Here is a 19,832-nt window from a genome sequence, read left to right on the forward strand (position 1 = left end):
CTAGAATTTTGGGCATGTAAATATAAATTTGAGATAAGCTAAACTAGGTTCACAAAAGATAAGAGTTAAGCCTAAGTCACTTTCTAGAAAAAAATGGAGGAAATGAAATCAAGAAGTCTGAACTACCATGTTTATAAAGAAGAGATTATAACAACATTGTATTGTAAGGGACAACTGTGTGTCCCAGGTGGAGCTATTGGTAAAGAACCCACCTGCCAATGCAGGAGATATAAGAGATGAAGGTTTGATCTCTGGGTCGGGAAGATCCCCTGGAGGAGGAAATGGCAACCCACTCCAGTACTTTTCCCTGGAGAATCCCATGGACAGAGGAGCTGGGAAGGGTATAGTGCATAGGGTCGCAGAGAGTCGGACACGACTGAAGCGACTTGGCAGGTCCACCTATTTCATTCATTTCTAAAGCTGAATGCAGGAGACACTTTAAATATTGCCCTTGTTCTAGTCTTACTCAACAGGTGAACACTGTACACAGCTGAGGTTGGCCTAGTTCAGAGTGTCTGTGCGGTTTCTCTCTGGGTGATCTTATCCCTTCTGTGGCGTTAAATCCCGCCTAGAAGTCAATAGACTGTTGTTAGCTCAGTGTCCCTCTGAGTCCTGGACTTACAGATTCATCTTCCTATTTATATCTTTTCTTGGAAATTGCACAACTTCCTACTTTATATCTTTTCTTGGAGCCTCTTGATGAAAGTGAAAGAGGAGAGTGAAAAGTTGGTTTAAGACTCAACATTCAGAAAACTAAGATCATGGCATCTGGTCCCATCACTTCATGGCAAATAGATGGGAAAACAATGGAAACAGTGACAGACTTTTTCTTGGGCTCCAAAATCACTGCAGATGGTGACTTCAGCCACGAAATTAAAAGACGCTTCCTCCTTGGACGGAAAGCTACGACCAACCTAGACAGCATATTAAAAAGCAGAGGCATTACTTGGCCAACAAAGGTGTGTCTAGTCAAAGCTATGGTTTTCCAGTAATCATGTATGAATGTGAGAATTCGACTATAAAGAAAGTTCACTGAACTGAAAAAAGTTGTCCTTCTTCCACATCCTCTCCCTTCAGGCCAGCAGCAGTTCCTGTCAGATGTGCTCTGTCTCCAGTGGGTCCTGTTGTCACCATTTCTGCAGTCACTGCCTGGGGCTGCCACTTAGGTGTTCCAGGAGCTGCACTTCTCTACTTCTGCTTTTGAACCCAGCAGCTGGGGTCATTCATCATAATGCAGATAAGACAGATCCTCTGATTAAAAACCATGAATAAATTCCCATTTCATTTAGGATAAAATCTACATTCCTTATGCCAGCCTCTGCATTACCTAGCTCCTTCTGCCCTTCCTCCTCTCTCCCATTTCTCATTGTTCTTTCTGTCACTTTGGCCACACTGGCCATTTATCAAGAGCTGAACTCACCTAGAATTTCTAGCTTGAAGACTTTGTATATACACTTTACACTTTTTTCCTGCCTGGGACACTTCCTCTCCCTCCTGAAAAATCCTTTATGTGTTGCTTTTCATCTTTCTGGTCTCAGTTTATGTTACTTCCTTAGAGGGACTTTGCCCAACCACCCAGTCCAAAATAGGAGTTCTTTTATTACCCTGAATCTGTTTTTCTCCATCACAGCATCCTGTTCATTTCTTTCATTGCTTCACCATCTATTTATGTATTTGTTTATTTCTGCATCTTTCTCCCTGGAGAGTGTATTGAAGGATTAAGTGATTCTTGTTTTCATATATAAAGTGAATTAATGAATGGATCAGTGAGTAAAAAGTAAATTTTGGAAGCAATCAATTTATAAACATTCTTATTTCCAACTTTTATGTTAATGTAGGTTTTCTTGGATGATCTTTAAAGTTTTCAGTATTATAGTATTCTGTCACTAGGGGGCAGTTACACCTCTCTGATCAAATGTACCTCCTTTATTATCTCAGACTATTTATATTTTCTTACTATGTATTTCCTTTGTGTGACTGTTTTGAGGGAAATTATTCAAATTGTGTGGTCCTGATGATGATCATATAAATATTTATTCATGTCATGTTAATTGATTTTTTATGGCTCTGGAATCAAGCTTTACTTTAGAAAATTAGGTTTTAATATTTATATATCATTTCATATTTTTAGGATATAATATTCCAGCATAGCTATCCTCTGGAGTTTTGTTTGAGAAAGAGGTTAGCAATCTTTCTTGTCAGCATCATTATAGAGCTCCAAGTTTTCTTAGTATAATATAAGCTACAGACACACACACACACGCACACACCCATGAAACAATCTATTCCTGGTGGAAAACTCTTAAGTTACATGAAAGGAGTAGTAGTCTGCAGATAGCTAACTTATTCTGGGAATTCGTTTTTTATGACAGGAATTTTAATCTTTAGTATTAGTCTTGTTAAAAACAAAAAACAATTTTATTCATCATCAGCCTTGAAATTAGCCAATAGCCATGCCTTACTAAACAAAATACCTTACTTATTCTTAACATAATTTTAAAATTACAAATTTGAAATTGTACAGATTAATAATATTAAGTTTCTTACTCTAGTAAAATCAGAAGTACTGTGAAGCCCAAAACTTTTGTCAAGAATCCCATAATTTCAAGCTGGCAGACTGTGAATTTATAAATTGTATATTTGTTTCGATACCTTTTACAAGCCAGTATCTGTCAGCTTTGTCAGTATCATGTAAACTGTGCTGTTTCCAGACATCTGATGTCTGTGTGATTTTTGTTGACTGTAGTGCTGATATTTTAAACTGTGGTTATAGTTTAATATCATTTTAAAGCCCATGATGGTTTCAGCCAAGCATTCATTAAGTGTTAATACTGAAAAATGCATCTGAAAATGAATTATTTTGGAATAGAAGTTAAATGTGACAGAATGTAGTGAAGGAAGCCAAAAACCTGTCATAATTTCTATTACTGCTAATTTAGGAGAAAGAACTCTGAATTATTAGGTAAAACGCCAGCAAAATTAAAGCCGCACTAAACTGTATACACCTTTAAGTTCATGACAGTTATTGGACGATGGTAAAATGTTGGTACCACGGGCTCATGAGGCTGTAATGTGTCCGTAAGTCGTATCAGATTATCGTTTGTTGTAAGGCATGGAGTATTTTTGATTATTTGAAAGGTGGACATAGTAGTGTAATAAGTTTCACTTCAAATGTTTGTTCTAGTTAAGTATATATTGCAACAAAAATAATGATTTGAAGATTAAAGATTTGTGGACCGTAAGAATCCATTTTGTTTCATTGAGAATATAACTCTTGAATTATGAGACTTCTAAAAATTTCAAAATCTTTGAGAATATATTCCTCATAAAATGTGATCATGTTATATTTAATATACTGTGAGTATGTATCTGTATATATAAGTATATAGATACAGATATACATGTGTATATACACACACATATCTACAGATTTTATCTATTAATTTACTTTTATATAGCCAACCACTTACAAAGACACTTAAAACCAATAGTTGTCAGTACTGCTTTGGGATTGTGTATAAGCATAGGTCACATAACTTTTGTACTTTCAGTTCCCATCTCTCCACATGTATTATTGTATCAATATACCCATATTTTGATCAGCTATCATTTTAACTTTTAAAATTTATTTTAGATTATCAGTTTTAGATTGAAGTTTCTATAGTAGTTAGTGCTTGTGTATCCTTTTTGGTTTGATAATTTGTCTCCCACTGTTTTGTGGACTTGTTCCCTATATATGTGATTAGCATAAAAAACAACAAACACTTTTCATTTTTGGGATAGGTTTTGTTTACCAGATTCATTTTTAGGTCAACTTCTTAGCGTTTGGAATTTGTTTTCCCATGGAAATACTGTTACACATGATGGCTAAATTTTCAGGCCAACCCACAGAACTAACTAACCATTTATAGCCTGGTTTCTATGAGAGACTGCATTATAATGTCTAACTTTTAATACTAGATCAAGAACTTCTAAACTCCTTGGGCCCACATACTGCATATGCACAATGCATGTACCCCCTCATATACTATAGGAACTCCACTTTGCATTCCATTTTGGTAGTAGGAATATATTTACAGCTGATTTTCAGTGCTGGTGATTTCACAGTGGATAGGAACCTGGGAATTCTATAATGCAGAAGAAAAGTTAGAAGATGAAGCCCAAGGGGAGTGTCATTCAGTTTGTTCTTGCCTGTAGTGTGTGCAGTTTGAGTTGTGGCTTTAGTGGAGTTTGGAGCTGCAGGGATGGTCAGTAAGGACATGAACTTAGTGTCAGATAGGATACAGAATTGGTGGCAGCTCCTGCATTTTAACTGAAGACAAGTAGGCAGTGCCAGATCAGATCTGGTGAAGATCTGGTGCTGATAAAGGTATCTACAAAAACCTACAGCTGATATCATGCCAATAATGAAGGACAAAATGCCTTTCTCCTAAGATTAGGAACAAGCTTAGGATGTCTGTTCTTACCATCTTATTATAACATCATGATGAAAGTCTTAGTCTATGTAATGAAGCAAAAAGAAAAAATCAAAGGCATACTGATTTAAAAGAAAGAAATACAGCTGTCTGGTTTTTAGATGGCTGTTTACATAGAAAATCACAAGTAATCTTTAAAAAAAAAAACTTAGACCTAAGTGAGTTTAGCAAGGTCCTAGTACGTGATCAACACATGAAAATCAATTGTTTTTCTGTATACCAGCATGAATAGTTGGGAACCAAAAAAGTTTTTTAAAAGAACATTTACAATACCTACCCCAAATGAAATTTTTAGGTTTAACAAAATATAACATCAATATCTTAAAAATTATAAAACTCTGATGAAAGAAAGCAAAGACTTAAGTAGTTGAGAGACATATTGTATTCATGAATTGGAAGACAGCATAGTAAAGATGCCAGTTTTTATTGATACATAGATTTGTTACATTTCCCATTAAAATCTCAGCAGGATTTTTTGTAGATACAAACAAGTGATTCTGAACTTTTTACAGGAAAACAGAGGAACTACAAACAGCCAGTTTCAGAAGAGAAGGATAAAGTTGGAAGTATGTGTAGTACAGATATTAAAACTTGATGTTACAGTAAGCAAGACAGTCTAATAATAGCAAAAAAAAAAAATACGTCTAGTTGATTTTTTTTGGAAGAGCTTTACTGAGATTTAATTTGCATACCATATAGTTTACTCATTGAAAGTAGACAGTTTTTTTTTTTTTTAGAATATTCAGAGTTATGTAACCATCACCACTATTGGTTTTATTTGTTTTCTAGCTTTATTGACATATAATTGACAACTAACATTGTGTAAGTTTAAAATGTACAGTATAATGGTTTGATACACATCAGTTTCAAAATGATTATCACAATAGGGTTAACCTCACATCATTCCTTTTTTTGGTAAAACATTTAGGATTACTCAGCAAAAGTCAGACATATAACACAGCGTTGTATCTATAGTCACAATGTTTTACAGTAGATCCTCAGACCCTGTTCGTCTTAAAGCTGAAAGTTTACACTCTTTGACAACTCTCCCCATTTCCTTTAGCCCCTGCCATCACTCTCTGTTTCCTCTATGAATTTAACTTTTTTAGATTCTACATATAAGTGAGATCATACTGTTTTCGTCTTTCTCTGTCTTACTTATTTCAACTTAGCATAATAGCTCAAGGTCTATTCTTATCTCACAAATGGCAGGATTTTCTTCTATTTTATTGCTGAATAATACTCAATTGTGTGTGTGTGTGTGTGGTGTATGTATAATATCTTATTCATCCATAGGCATACACTTAGGTTGTCTTCATATCTTGTGAAAGTCGCTCAGTTGTGTCCAAATATTTTCTCCTGTTCAGTAGGCTGTCTTTTCATTTTGTCAATGGTTTTCTTTACTCTGCAAAAATTTTAATTAGGTCCCATTTGTTTATTTTTGTTTTCATTTCCTTTCCTTTATTAGACAGATCCAAAAAAAATATTGCTATGATGTCAAAGAATATTCTGTTTTCTTCTAGGAATTTTATGGTTTCAGGTTTTACAGTTAGGTCTTTAATCCATTTTATTTTGTATATAGTGTTAGAGAATAGTCTAGTTTCATTCTTTTACATGTAATAGCCAGTTTTCCCAGCACCATTTACTGAAGAGACTGTTGTCTCCATTTTGAGTTCATTTTTGTATATGGTCTTAGAGAATTGTTCTGATTTCATTCTTTTATATGTAATAGCATTTTCCCAGCACTATTTAATGAAGAGACTCTCTTCTCCATTGTATATTACTGCCTCCTTTGTCATAGAGTAATTGACCATAGATGAGTGGGTTGGTTTCTGGGCTGTCTATTCTGTTCCATTAATCTCTGTGTCTGTTTTTATGCCAGTCCCATGTTCTTTTGCTTACTCTAGCTTTGTAGTATAGTTTGAGGTCAGGGAAATTGACTTACAGTTCTGTCCTTTTTCAAGATTATTTTGGCTTTTTCAGGTCTTGTGTGTTTCCATACAAATGAAAAAAAATTTGTTCTAGTTTTGTGGAAAGTGCCTTTGGTAATTTGATAGGAAGTGTATTGAATTTGTAGATTGCCTTGGATAGTGCGGTCATCTTAACAATATTTTTCTAACCCATGAACACAGTGTATCTGTCTGTCTGTCTGTATTGTCTTTGATTTCATCAGTGTCTTAACAGTTTTCTGAGTATAGTTCTTTTACCTCCTTAGGTACATTTATTCCTGGGTATTTTATTCTTTTTGATGCTATTGTAAATGGAATTGTTTCCTGAATGGAGAAATGCAGGCTGTGTCTCCAAGAGCACAGCAGGCATGAGGATTTTGTTCTGGGTGATGAACCTGCTTTGTGTCCTGATTGTGGTACCGGGTGCACATGTGTTAAGATTCATAGACCTGTATATCAAAAAGACAAAAGTCAGATGCTTATTGACTGGGGGCCTACCTCTGATTACAAGACCAGGAAACATTGGCAGAAATACCCATCATGAAATCATGAGATGAAAAAAAAATTTTTTTAATGGAGTAACTTAAAGTTTTCTTCTCACAGTTTTAGGCTGTCTTTTAAAATCTTTTTTTCCCTCTAAACACCTTATCAGGGACATGTCTTCACTGTTCTCTAATGTTTTTCTTTTTTTATAGAACATGCAGTTTAAGGGGGAAAAACCCCTCCCAAATAATGCTCAGATTGTTGTATTATTTTGGAGTTTTGCAGGATAGACTATTTCTTCTTTTAAGTACTATTCACAGGGTTTGTAAATCTTTGCTCCAGATTTTTTTTCTATAGTGATATTTGTTCCACAACATGACCATATGTGTCTCTGGTTCAGTGATAGCCATTTTATACAGGCTGAGTTGATTTCATCCTGAACCTTAAAGTTTCTATTATATTTGAGTTTCTTCCCAGTACAAAGAATAAGAAAAGCATATCTATTGACAACTGGTGATAGAAAAAGTTTGAAAGAAACTGTAAAATCAGGAGGAGTCCCAAGCATGATGTGTTTATCTAAAGAATAAATATGGGACTAGAATGTGTAATAGGAACTTGAGTGTAGGAACCCAAAATTAATCTTTTGTATATATTCAGCATTTGTCAGATTCTTATTAGAATACTCTCTTCAGCTCTGAACTTGGCATCCTAAACAAGATGTGGCATCGGCTGGCAAGGTTCATGAGAGGAGCTATGAAAATTATTAGAGAATGAAAATAAAGCCTTTAAGAGAAGGTTAAAAGAATTGGGATTTCCTAGGGAAGAAAGCAAAGACCTAGAAAACGGATGGTAACTCTTCATTTTGACTGACCAGGTGGTAAAAAGAATGTCCTAAATTTTCTGCAGGGATTTATTGGCATGTGGACTTTTTTGTGAATTCCAGGATGATTGAGACCATATTGTATGCACTGGCTTTTTCCCTGGGCTTTTCTGATATCACCCTTTTCTGGTTCTCTGTCTTCCAGTTGACACATCTGTATTTTAATTCCTTTTCTTGGTGGGTGGGGGAAAGTGTCTCCTTGACTCTCTCAGTCTCTTATCCTTCTTTTCCTCTTTTCCCCCTCCTCTGTGATGAAATGTCATGACTTTTGCTTCTGTCTTGTTCATGTCAAACCTATCCTTTACACACAGGCACCAGCAGGATCTATCCAAAATAAACATGCCATGTCACTTTCCTGCTCAAAATCCTTTAGTAGCTTCCTGGAACTTCAGCAGCAATCACTGTTCTTCAGGGGCTGGATTCAAGAGGGGTGGTGGAGTGACAGTTGCTGGTAATCCCTAGCCAGAAACATCTCTGTGGCAACTCACCCACTGAGAGTGTGCTAGTTTACCCACCCAGTGTGTCGGCAAATGGAGCATGCGCTTACAGCACACGCTCAGGCTCCTTAGGAGAGCTTGGGAGACCCCTGTGCTTGGTCCTCTGTCTGCCTCTGTAGCCAGCTCCCAACTCCGCATTCTGCCCAGGATCCTGAGTTTGTTTTTCTTGCATCTTCTGTTATGCATCGCTTGCAGTTCTCAGGATTTGTTTTTTTAATAATGAAAACTTGAAGATTTTTAAAGCTTTTTAAATTAGGGTAGTTGCTTGGTATATTTTAGGGAGGGTTTTACTTACATTTTAAGACAAAACATGCTGAATTTCCTGAACTTTGTCCCCCAGTATCTCCAAATGGATTTGACATTTTAGTTTTGAGTTTGTCTGGGTTGGGTACTGATCAGATAAAAACAGAAAGCAAAATTAGTATGTATTTATTGAATACCACTCCAATACTCTTGCCTGGAAAATCCCATGGATGGAGGAGCCTGGTAGGCTGCAGTCCATGGGGTCACTAAGGATCGGACACGACTGAGTGACTTCACTTTCACGCATTGGAAAAGGAAATGGCAACCCACTCCAGTGTTCTTGCCTGGAGAATCCCAGGGACGGTGGAGCCTGGTGGGCTGCCATCTATAGGGTCGCACAGAGTTGGACACGACTGAAGCGACTTAGCAGTGAACAAATCTATTAAGAACTACAATTCTTCTTTGTGGAGTCATAAAATATTAGAGTGAACAGGCCCTTAGGTATCATCTACCTCAATCTCCCATGATACAGATGAGAAAAAATTGAGGCCCTTGAGAGGCCTGCCCAGGACACAGCGGACAGTATGGCAGATTCATCCAGAGCCCAGCTGGTCTCAGGGTTGCACTCCACCAGTTCTCCTTTTACTGCAGAGGTTTTCTTTCTCTCTACCTCTCTGCCTACCTACTTGGTGGCTCATCATCGCTAAAGAATCCGTCTGCCACTGCAGGAGACGTGTGTTTAATTCTTGGGTTGGGAAGATCCCCTGGAGAAGGAAATGGCAGCCCACTCCAGGATTCTTGCCTGAGAAATTCCCATGGACAGAGGAGCTGGGTGGGCTGTAGTCCATGGGGTCGCAAGAGTCAGACATACAACTTAGTGACTAAACAACAATTTACCTACCTTTTTTTAAGCAGAGGAAGCCCACTTCCTTTTAAGTAAAATATATCCATTTACCTTTTTGTGTGAAAAGCCTCAAATTTATGCAAAAATAGAAAAGTAAACTGCTTGTTCAAGTAACTAATTGATGTGTGTATATATTTGTATATTACATAAATGTATATACATATTTATTATATAAACATACATATAATTTAATATATAAGAAAGTTGAAATTCTCTTAAGTTTTCTTATAACTTCCAAATAATAATAATTGCCAACACTTGACTAGGTCTTCCTCTACCAGTCAGTCATGGTTGCAAGTACATATGTTAAGTACACATTCATATGTAATGCTTGCAACTGCCCTGTGAGGTTGGTACAACGTTACTGCTGAGGAAATTCAGGCATGGTGGGTGGAGTAGCCCAAGGTGATGCCATTAGTAAAAAGTGGAGCTGAGATTGAAGCCAGGGAATCTGGCTCCAGAGTCCAAGCTTATGACCGCTGTATGTCACTATATGGTATGTCTCTGCTTCATCTTGTTTCACTTTGAATGACATTTAATAAAATCGGCTTTGAATAAAATTTAATAAAAATGAATGTATAAGGAAGCCTCTTTTCTTTCTTTATGTTTTAAAGTAATAAAATATGAGTAACAAATGTTTAAATTGTGGAAGAACAATTCTTAGTACAATGATAAATTTTTTCACAGGAAAAGTAAGCAATTCACTAACTATTGATAATAGTTCTATTAATAATTTATATAATGTTTATTGACCAAGAGAATCTAAATCCAAGTGATGTTACTTCCAAGAGTCTATAATCTTTACAATTGTATTATGGCTTTAAAAATTATTTAAAAAGGAAACCAGAATAACTTTTTTAGGTAGAATTTAATGAGAACATGATATGGATGGTTCTGTTTTATCGGGTCAGTTTTTGGATGCTGTATTTTAAGGAAAACCCAACCAGACTGAGAGAAGGGATTTAGAACTATGTTACTATGTAAGAAAAATCTGAAGGACCTGCGAATGCTCAGCCTGGAGAAGAGCATTTTTAAATATATGAAAAGCTGTTGTTTAAAAGGATTCACTAAATAAGCTCATAGACACAGAGAGTAGAAAAGTGGTTGCCACAGGCTTGGCGGAGATCATGGAAATAGGTGAATAGGTAAAAGGGTTTAAAATTTTACCTCTGATATTAAGGACTGAGGATCAAATGTAAATCATGGTGGCTATAACTCTGTTGCTGAGAGTAAACCTTACATGTTCTCATGGAAAATAAATAAGTAGACATATATGGGGTTACAGGCATATTAACTGGAGTCCTGAGAGGAGTCCTTTCACAGTATATGCATATATCAAATCATCATGATGTGTGCTTTAAATATCTTACAGTTTTGTTAATTTTACCTCAGTAGAACCAGAAGGAAAAAAAACGATTCGACTCCATGGGGTAGAGTTGGAGCAGTAGGTGGAAAGTTACAGAGTGACAGACTTTAGCACACAAGCAGCCAAATGTGAGATCGACCGGCTTAAGCAAGAGGATTTCTCTGTCAGAAGTTTTCGAGCAGGAGATGGGTAAACCCTGAGAAAAGGGTGTTGGAAAGCATATTTAGTCAGAGTTTGGTTGGACTAGATGACATTTCAGTTCCCTGTTTATAGTGCCTGGCATGTAATAGGCACTTAATAAATAACTGTCAAGTTAATGACGTTTAAAAACATGGAGCAGGAGAAATACTCTCTTTATTTAAACCAGTGTGACTCTTAAAGTGACTTATTTGATTCTGTCCTGATTATAAAGAAAGATCGAGAGGGAAGAATATTTAACTTTATTTAGATGTCAGTTTGATTACTTTCTGATCCCTCTTACATACCACGAAAGCTCCTATAAATTGTGTTGAGTTCTCCAGAAAAAGGTAAGTAACTTCCACAGCTATATGTAAATTATTAACTATATAAATTTATTTATTTATTTATTTATTTTTTACATGTTTCAATGCCATTCTCCCAAATCATCTCACCCTCTCCCTCTCCCTCTGAGTCCAAAAGTCCGCTCTACACATCTGTGTCTTTTTTGCTGTCTCGCATACAGGGTCATCATTGCCATCTTTCTAAATTCCATATATATGTGTTAGTATACTGTATTGGTGTTTTTCTTTCTGGCTTACTTCACTCTGTATAATCGGCTCCAGTTTCATCCATCTCATCAGAACTGATTCACATGTATTCTTTTTAACAGCTGAGTACTACTCCATTGTGTATATGTACCACAGCTTTCTTATCCATTCATCTGCTGATGGACATCTAGGTTGTTTCCATGTCCTGGCTATTATAAACAGTGCTGCGATGAACATTGGGGTACATGTGTCTCTATATAAATTTAAAAGGCATATATTTTTGTATCTATACATGTCTCACTAACTTGTAAACTCTCTCATATTAGGATTTGTATTTTTGAGTCTCCCTCACAGCATCTAACCGATAACCTCTTAAAAGTAATATTTGAAAGTGATTTCCAACTCTGTGTGTATTGGGTATGGGGAGTTGTCCCTAATTCTCATTATTATTCAGAAATAAAGTCTTACCATTGATGTGTGCTAATGCTGATTTTTAAATTTAGAAATTACTTAATTCCAGCCGGTTTTGAATCTTGTTGAATGTAGAGAGGAGCGTGTTCAATGCTTGTTGCTTCTTTTGTAGGTGCATGTGAGGGAACCTTGGCTTGTTCTACCTGTCACCTCATCTTTGAACAGCACATATATGAGAAATTGGAAGCAATCACTGATGAGGAGAATGACATGCTTGATCTGGCATATGGACTAACAGATAGGTAAGATTTTCAGACCATTTCTGTTGTAAGAGTCATCTGGGAGGGTGGAAGTTTCATTTGTTCATGTCTGTCTCTGACCAGAGACATGTAATCTGCATGCATGTAATAGTGTTCTCCCAGTGTAGACAGATAAGTCACAAACTTTGAATATCAAATATGTGACATTTCTCCATGTATTCTACAGTTTAACCCTTATGAAGCTTTCTTTTTACCAAAAGTGAAAAAAAAATAGTTAATTGGAAGTATTAGAAGATAAGTTCTGGATCCTAATAAATCTTCTTTCATCTATTTTTATTCAAGGAATTAATCTTTGTCACAATTTAATGAGGTGGGATGAAATATAATGCTTTATTATGGTATTCTTGAAGGACAGATTTGATAATTGAAAGAAATTATAATGAAAAGTTTTACCTATTTGTGAGAATACGGTTTTCAGAAACTTAATATATAATAGTTATGTTAAAATGAATAGTTTTAATTGTACATTGAAGAAACTCAGATCTTATTCTTGTTATTAATAGAATTATTCTTAAATTTGGAAGTGGTGAGATTTATAGTAGTAAGTGATATCAAATGATACCTTTTTAAAAAAATTATCTAGAATTTTGGTTTGAGTTAGGGAAGATATGGAATTAATTTAATGTTTCAAAGAGCAAGATAATCAGAGTTTACTTCAGGTTGGCTTTGACTTTTAACCCCAGTTTGGTGTCCCTAATGAAAAATAGTTGAAAACAATAAAAAAGTAATAATAAACTTTATTTCATGTGTATTATGTACCCATCATTTTCGTAGACCCTTGATGTAAACTCTGTAATCCTCACAAAAGTTTGTAGTTCATTGGTATTTATTGTGGCTGCCTCCTACCAGTCTCCCCTCACATCTTCAGGTGCCACATTCTCTACCAACACCTCCTTTTCTGTGCAAAGGATAACACACAGAACACACTCAGTGGTTGTGTTGATTTGGTTCTGAAAACTGTCTCAATGTGAGGGGCAAACCATAGCTAGCTGCTTGCTCTTTTATTCAGATAAAATTTATAGGTGCATGTAACAGATAATATTCTGAACAAAAAGAAAAAATGAGAGGAAAGGGAGAGCTTCATTTAGGAGAGATACATGACTGTGAGACGATATAAGACCTATTGCAAATGTAAGCTAGCCAAAAAGTTTGATAGTAAAATTCAGAAGTTTTAGAACAAAATAATGGAAAGCAAGAAATAGCTTTTATGACTTTTTATAGCTGGTATTCTTAAGTGCACAAAATTTTAGTAGAAATGCTCTGTGGGGAAAGTTCAGTTCAGTTCAGTTGCTAAGTTGTGTCCAACTCTTTGCAACCCCATGAACCACAGCATGCCAGGCCTCCCTGTCCATCACTAACTCCTGGAGTCCACCCAAACCCATGTCCACTGAGTCGGTGATGCCATCCAACCATCTCATCCTCTGTCGTCCCCGTCTCCTCCTGCCCTCAATCTTTCCCAGCATCAGGGTCTGTTCAGTGAGTCAGCTCTTTGCATCAGGTGGCCAAAGTATTGGAGTTTCAGCTTCAACATCAGTCCTTCCAATGAACACTCAGGACTGATCTCCTTTAGGATGGACTGTTTGGATCTCTTCGCAGTCCAAGGAACTCTGAAGAGTCTTCTCCAACACCACAGTTCAAAAGCATCAATTCTTCTGCACTCAGCTTTCTTTATAGTCCAACTCTCACATCCATACATGACCACTGGAGAAACCATACCCTTGACTAACTAGATGGACCTTTGTTGGCAAAGTAATGTCTCTGCTTTTGAATATGCTGTCTAGGTTGGTCATAACTTTCCTTCCAAGGAGTAAGCGTCTTTTAATTTCATGGCTGCAGTCACCATCTGCAGTGATTTTGGAGCCCAGAAAAATAAAATCAGCCACTGTTTCCCCATCTATTTCCCATGAAATGATGGGACCGGATGCCATGATCTTCGTTTTCTGAATGTTGAGCTTTAAGCCAACTTTTTTGCTCTCCTCTTTCACTTTCATCAAGAGGCTTTTTAGCTCTTCCTCACTTTCTGCCATAAGGGTGGTATCATCTGCATATCTGAGGTTATTGATATTTCTCCCGGCAGTCTTGATTCCAGCTTCTGCTTCTTCCAGCTCAGCGTTTCTCATGATGTACTCTGCATGTAAGTTAAATAAGTAGTGTGTGGGGAAAGAGTATAATGCTTTTAACAGGTAGGATTTAGAAAGCACTGATATAATGGAATGAGAATAATTTTGTTCAAAAATGGTAACTGCATGTAAACTTCTATTTCTAGGGTACTAAATACTTCCAAAGATTAAAGGAAAGTCAGTCTTTAGATCTAGGTTTATTTTAAAATTAAGTTCGATGTAACTGTCCTTAATTTTTAGATGAAGAGCATTTTAATGTTGTTATAGAGTGTACTTAGCCTTGATTAATAATGGACTGATGATCCATTAATAATAAGTTCTGATTAATTTTCTTTAATGTACAATTAAAACTTTTCATTTTAACATTGTTATTATATATTAAGTTTTTCTAAAAACTGTAGTCTCTCAAGTAGGTAAAACTTTTCATTATAAGTTCTTTCAATTATCAAATCTGTCCTTCAAGAATACAGAAAAAGCATCAAATTTCTTCTCCACTCATTAAATTGTGGCAGACATTAATTCCTTGAATAAAAATAGATAAAAGAAGATTTATTAGGATCTAGAACTTATCTTCTAATACTTCCAATTCATTTTTTTTTACTTTTGTTGGAAGGAAACTGATGATCTAATATTTCATTATTATATCTCTAGTGCCTGACTCACAAAGGGCATCATCACCAGCTATTTTTGGAATTAATGGTTGATAGATTCAGGAATTATTTGTGAATCTATTTTTGATAGTTGTCATTGCTCTCTGCTACCAGTTTCCATGGATAACCTACACAGAGACCTCATTTTCATATTTCTAAAATGGGGATAATAAAATAGTACCTACCTCATAGGATTGTTGTGTCATGTCAACTAATACATGTACGTGCAGCTCCTTAAATAGTGTCTGATGGAAAATGCCACTGGTTGGCATTTGTTGGCATTTTAACTATAATAATATTAATTCAAATGCCAGACATTTACTATAATGCCTACAATCTTAACAAAGATTGTTTCTAACCTTCAGAGTTTGCAGTATTATCACCACTTTATAGAATAGGGTGAGATTTGCTCAAGGCCACATAGCTGGAGAATGACAGCCCTGGTTTCAGTCAGTTACACTGGACCCCAAAGCCCTTGGTTTCTTATAGTTTGAAGCTGCTGCTTTGCTTTGAAAACTAAACTTTAAAAGTTAAGTTAATACACATAGTATATTTCTGCTGTCAGGTGTATATGACAAAGTGGCTGTAGAAAATGTCTTCAAGGTTTGCACAAGTGGGAGATTTTGTGGGATTAATAATGAAATCAAAGAAGACTTGCTGTCCAGCTCCTTCTCTAGAGGTTCTACACTGGTCCACCTTAGAGCTGGAGACCTCCCAGGAGAAAGTAGGGGAGTGAGAGCTGTCCCAGCACCACTGCCTTATCCTCTTGGGTTACAGAACCAGGAGGGGTTCCCTGTGTTCTCCTACGTACTTCTGGTTCTTCTTTTACTGTGCTTACTTGATTCTGCCCTATATCATAGATAGCTTTTTCCATCTTCTTCCCCAAGTTCCTTGAAGACTAGCGTTACTCTTCAGTTCAGTTGCTCAGTCCTGTCCGACTCTTTGTGATCCCATGAATTGCAGCACTCCAGGCCTCCCTGTCCATCACCAACTCCCAGAGTTCACTCAGACTCATGTCCATCGAGTTGGTGATGCCATCCAGCCATCTCATCGTCTGTCGTCCCCTTCTCCTCCTGCCCCCAATCCCTCCCAGCATCAGAGTCTTCCAGTGAGTCACCTCTTCACATGAGGTGGCCAGAGTACTGGAGTTTCGGCTTTAGCATCATTCCTTCCAAAGAACACCCAGGACTGATCTCCTTTAGAATGGACTGGTTGGATCTCCTTGCAGTTCAAGGGGCTCTCAAAAGTCTTCTCCAACACCACAGTTCAAAAGCATCAATTCTTTGGTGCTCAGCTTTCTTCACAGTCCAACTCTCCCATCCATACATGACCACTGGAAAAACCATAGCCTTGAGTAGATGAACACCAAGAGTATAACCAATAGTCTCTCTTGGGCTCACCACAGTCTTTGTCTTGTCTCATTTTCACTTGACTTGCCTTGGCTTGAAATTGGCTTGCCTCATTTTCTCTCTTGTTGAGAGAGCTTAACGCATAATTGAAGATTGTCAGTTCGGTTCAGTTCAGTCACTCAGTCGTGTCCGACTCTGTGACCCCATGAACTGTAGCATGCCAGGCCTCCCTGTCCATCACCAACTCCCGGAGTTTACTCAGACTCATGTCGATTGAGTTGGTGATGCCATCCAACCATCTCATCCTCTGTCTTCCCCTTCTCCTCCTGCCTTCAGTCTTTCCCAGCATCAGGGTCTTTTCCAATGAGTCAGCTCTTTGCATGAGGTGGCCAAAGTATTGGAGTTTCAGCTTTAGCATCAGTCCTTCCAGTGAACACACAGGACTGATTTCCTTTAGAATTGACTGGTTGGATCTCCTTGCAGTCCAAGGGACTCTTGAGAGTCTTCCCCAACACCACAGTTCAAAAGCATCAGTTCTTCAGTGCTCAGCTTTCTTTATAGTCCAGCTCTCATATCCATACATGACCATTGGAAAAACCATAGCTTTGACTAGATGGACCTTTGTTGGCAAAGTAATGCCTCTGCTTTTTAATATGCTGTCTAGGTTGGTCATAACTTTTCTTCCAAAGAGCAAGTGTCTTTTAATTTTGTGGCTGCAATCACCATCTGCAGTGATTTTGGAGCCCAAGAAAATAAAGTCTGTCATTGTTTCCACTGTTTACCCATCTATTTCCCATGAAGTAATGGGACCAGATGCCATGATCTTCGTTTTCTGAATGTTGAGTTTTACGCCAATTTTTTCACTCCTCTTTAACTTTCATCAAGAGGCTCTTTTGTTCTTCTTCACTTTCTGCCATAAGGATGGTGTCATCTGCATATCTGAGGTTATTGATATTTCTCCTGGCAATCTTGATTCCAGCTTGTGCTTCCTCCAGCCCAGCATTTCTCATGATGTGCTCTGCCTATAAGTTAAATAAGCATGGTGACGATGTACAGCCTTGACTGACTCCTTTCTGTATTTGGAACCAGTCTGTTGTTCCACGTCCAGTTCTAACTGTAGCTTCTTGACCTGTATACACATTTCTCAAGAGGCAGGTAAGGTGGTCTGGTGTTCCCATCTCTTTAAGAATTTTCCAGAGTTTGTTGTGGTCCACACATTCAAAGACTTTGGCACAGTCAATAAAGGAGAAGTAGATATTTTTCTGGAACTGTCTTGCTTTTTGCATGATCCAGTGGATGTTGGCAATTTGATCTCTGGTTCCTCTGCCTTTTCTAAATCCAGCTTGTACATCTGGAAGTTAATGGTTCACGTACTGTTGAAGCCTGGCTTGGAGAATTTTGAGCATTATTTTACTACCATGTGAGATGATTGCAGTTGTGCGGTAGTTTGAGCATTCTTTGCTCAAGATTGTCAAGACTGTTTCTAATTCAACAAATAGGAACTGTTGACAGAAAGGGATTTTTTTCTATCAGCGGTCAGTATTTTCCATGACCGTAGTTGTTCGTTGTTGTTGAGTCATTATGTTGTGTCTGATTCTTTTTTGACCCTATGAACTGGAGCCGATTTCCTTCTCCCGGGGATCTTCCCAAACCAGGGATCAAACCTGTGTCTCCTACATTGGCAGGTGCATTCTTTACTACTGAGCCAGCAGGGAAGCCCATGACTGTAGTACTTACTGTCTTTCAGAAACCTCCCAGGGTCCCTCATTGCTCACTAGTAAAAACATGAACCACCCCTTCATTGGTGTTCAGAGCTGTCCGTGGCCTGACTAGCTTTCTAGCCCATCACTCTTCTTGTCCTTGTCTGGCCTGCACAGCAGCTAAGTCAGAAACCCATATTAACTCAAACATGCCTTGAACTCTTATTACCTTTGCCTGAAGTGCCTTTCTCCTTTATCTTTTATTAAATATTAAATCCTACCCAGTCTTCAGAACCCATTAGAAACACCACCTCCCCAGCCAGAAGTCAGTGCTTCTCCTCAGACCTTTCAGCCTTCTCTCATGACATTTGTCGCAATCTCACATGTTAATTACCTGTGAATGTGTCTCAGCTCTTCTATTTGATTTAAAGTCCATGCCTTAATACTGATATTAGCAATTAATCCTTACAGCAGTCCTGTGAAGAACCCACTTATTATTCATCTTTAGGATGACATTTGGAAACTAATATTTGTCAGGATTAAGAAAGTTGCCTGTGAACACATCACATTCAGTGCTGGATCTGGACCACTGGTCTGTTTGGTTCCAGCCCCCGTGCTGCCTCCTCCTGGCGTCCCTGGTACCCGGCATGTAAGAGGTGTTTATTAAGATTCGAAGTGAACTGCCCTTTGTAAACCCACTGACATTTAATTCTGTCCCTTTAAATGCTCAGCAGGTGCTTGATGAGTATGTTGATGAAACCAAGACCTGCATATCACATTCCATCAAAATTTTTGAAGGCAGTTGGAGTATGAGACGAATATAGTATTTATTTTTACGTGCCATTAAGAAAGAAAAAGCTCTGCTAATTAAAATATGGTGTAAAATGACCTTATAACTTAACATTTTATGCTTGTTGAAAGATTTGTTTATACTTAGATTTAGAGCTATGTAGACCGGGGATGAGATGGCTGGATAGCATCACTGACTTGATGAATGCGAGTCTGAGTGAACTCTGGAAGTTGGTGATGGACAGGGAGGCTTGGTGTGCTGCAATTCATGGGGTTTTAAAGAGTCAGACACGACTGAGCAACTGAACTGAGACATAGATTTGTACATCACTGTTTAAGATTCCTTTTTAAAATAAAATTGGTCATCAGTTGAGTTCAGTCACTCAGTCGTGTCTGACTCTGTGCGACCCCATGAATCGCAGCATGCCAGGCCTCCCTATCCATCACCAACTCCCGGAGTTCACTCACACTCAAGTCCATCAAGTCAGTGATGCCATCCAGCCATCTCATCCTCTGTTGTCCCCTCTCCTCCTGCCCGTAATCCCTCCCAGCAACAGAGTCTTTTCCAATGAGTCACCTCTTCACATGAGATGGCCAAAGTACTGGAGTTTCAGCTTCAGCATCATTCCTTCCAAAGAAATCCCAGGACTGATCTCCTTCAGAATGGACTAGTTGGATCTCCTTGCAGTCCAAGGGACTCTCAAGAGTCTTCTCCAACACCACAGTTCAAAAGCATCAATTCTTCGGCACTCAGCTTTCTTCACAGGCCAACTCTCCCATCCATACATGACCACTGGAAAAACCATAGCCTTGACTAGACGGACCTTTGTTGGCAAAGTAATGTCTCTGCTTTGCAATATGCTGTCTAGGTTGATCATAACTTTTCTTCCAAGGAGTAAGTGTCTTTTAATTTCATGGTTGCAGTCACCACCTGAGGTGATTTTGGAGCCCCCCAAAATAAAGTCTGT

The 19,832-nt window shown here is 37.7% G+C and overlaps 1 protein-coding gene across 2 annotated transcripts in view; it reads left to right on the top strand.

The window, feature by feature from the left end:
* The window catches only part of FDX1 (ferredoxin 1), a 33,980-nt gene that overhangs the window by 12,358 nt on the left and 1,790 nt on the right, over window positions 1-19,832 (top strand). For both annotated transcript variants that reach the window (XM_040257971.1, XM_040257969.1), the window contains one exon: window positions 12,109-12,238. In XM_040257971.1, the coding sequence (XP_040113905.1) occupies window positions 12,109-12,238 (130 nt within the window). The remainder of the gene's footprint in view (window positions 1-12,108; window positions 12,239-19,832) is intronic.

Source organism: Oryx dammah, unplaced genomic scaffold (assembly GCF_014754425.2).
Source record: "Oryx dammah isolate SB20612 unplaced genomic scaffold, SCBI_Odam_1.1 HiC_scaffold_17, whole genome shotgun sequence".
NCBI lineage: Eukaryota > Metazoa > Chordata > Mammalia > Artiodactyla > Bovidae > Oryx > Oryx dammah.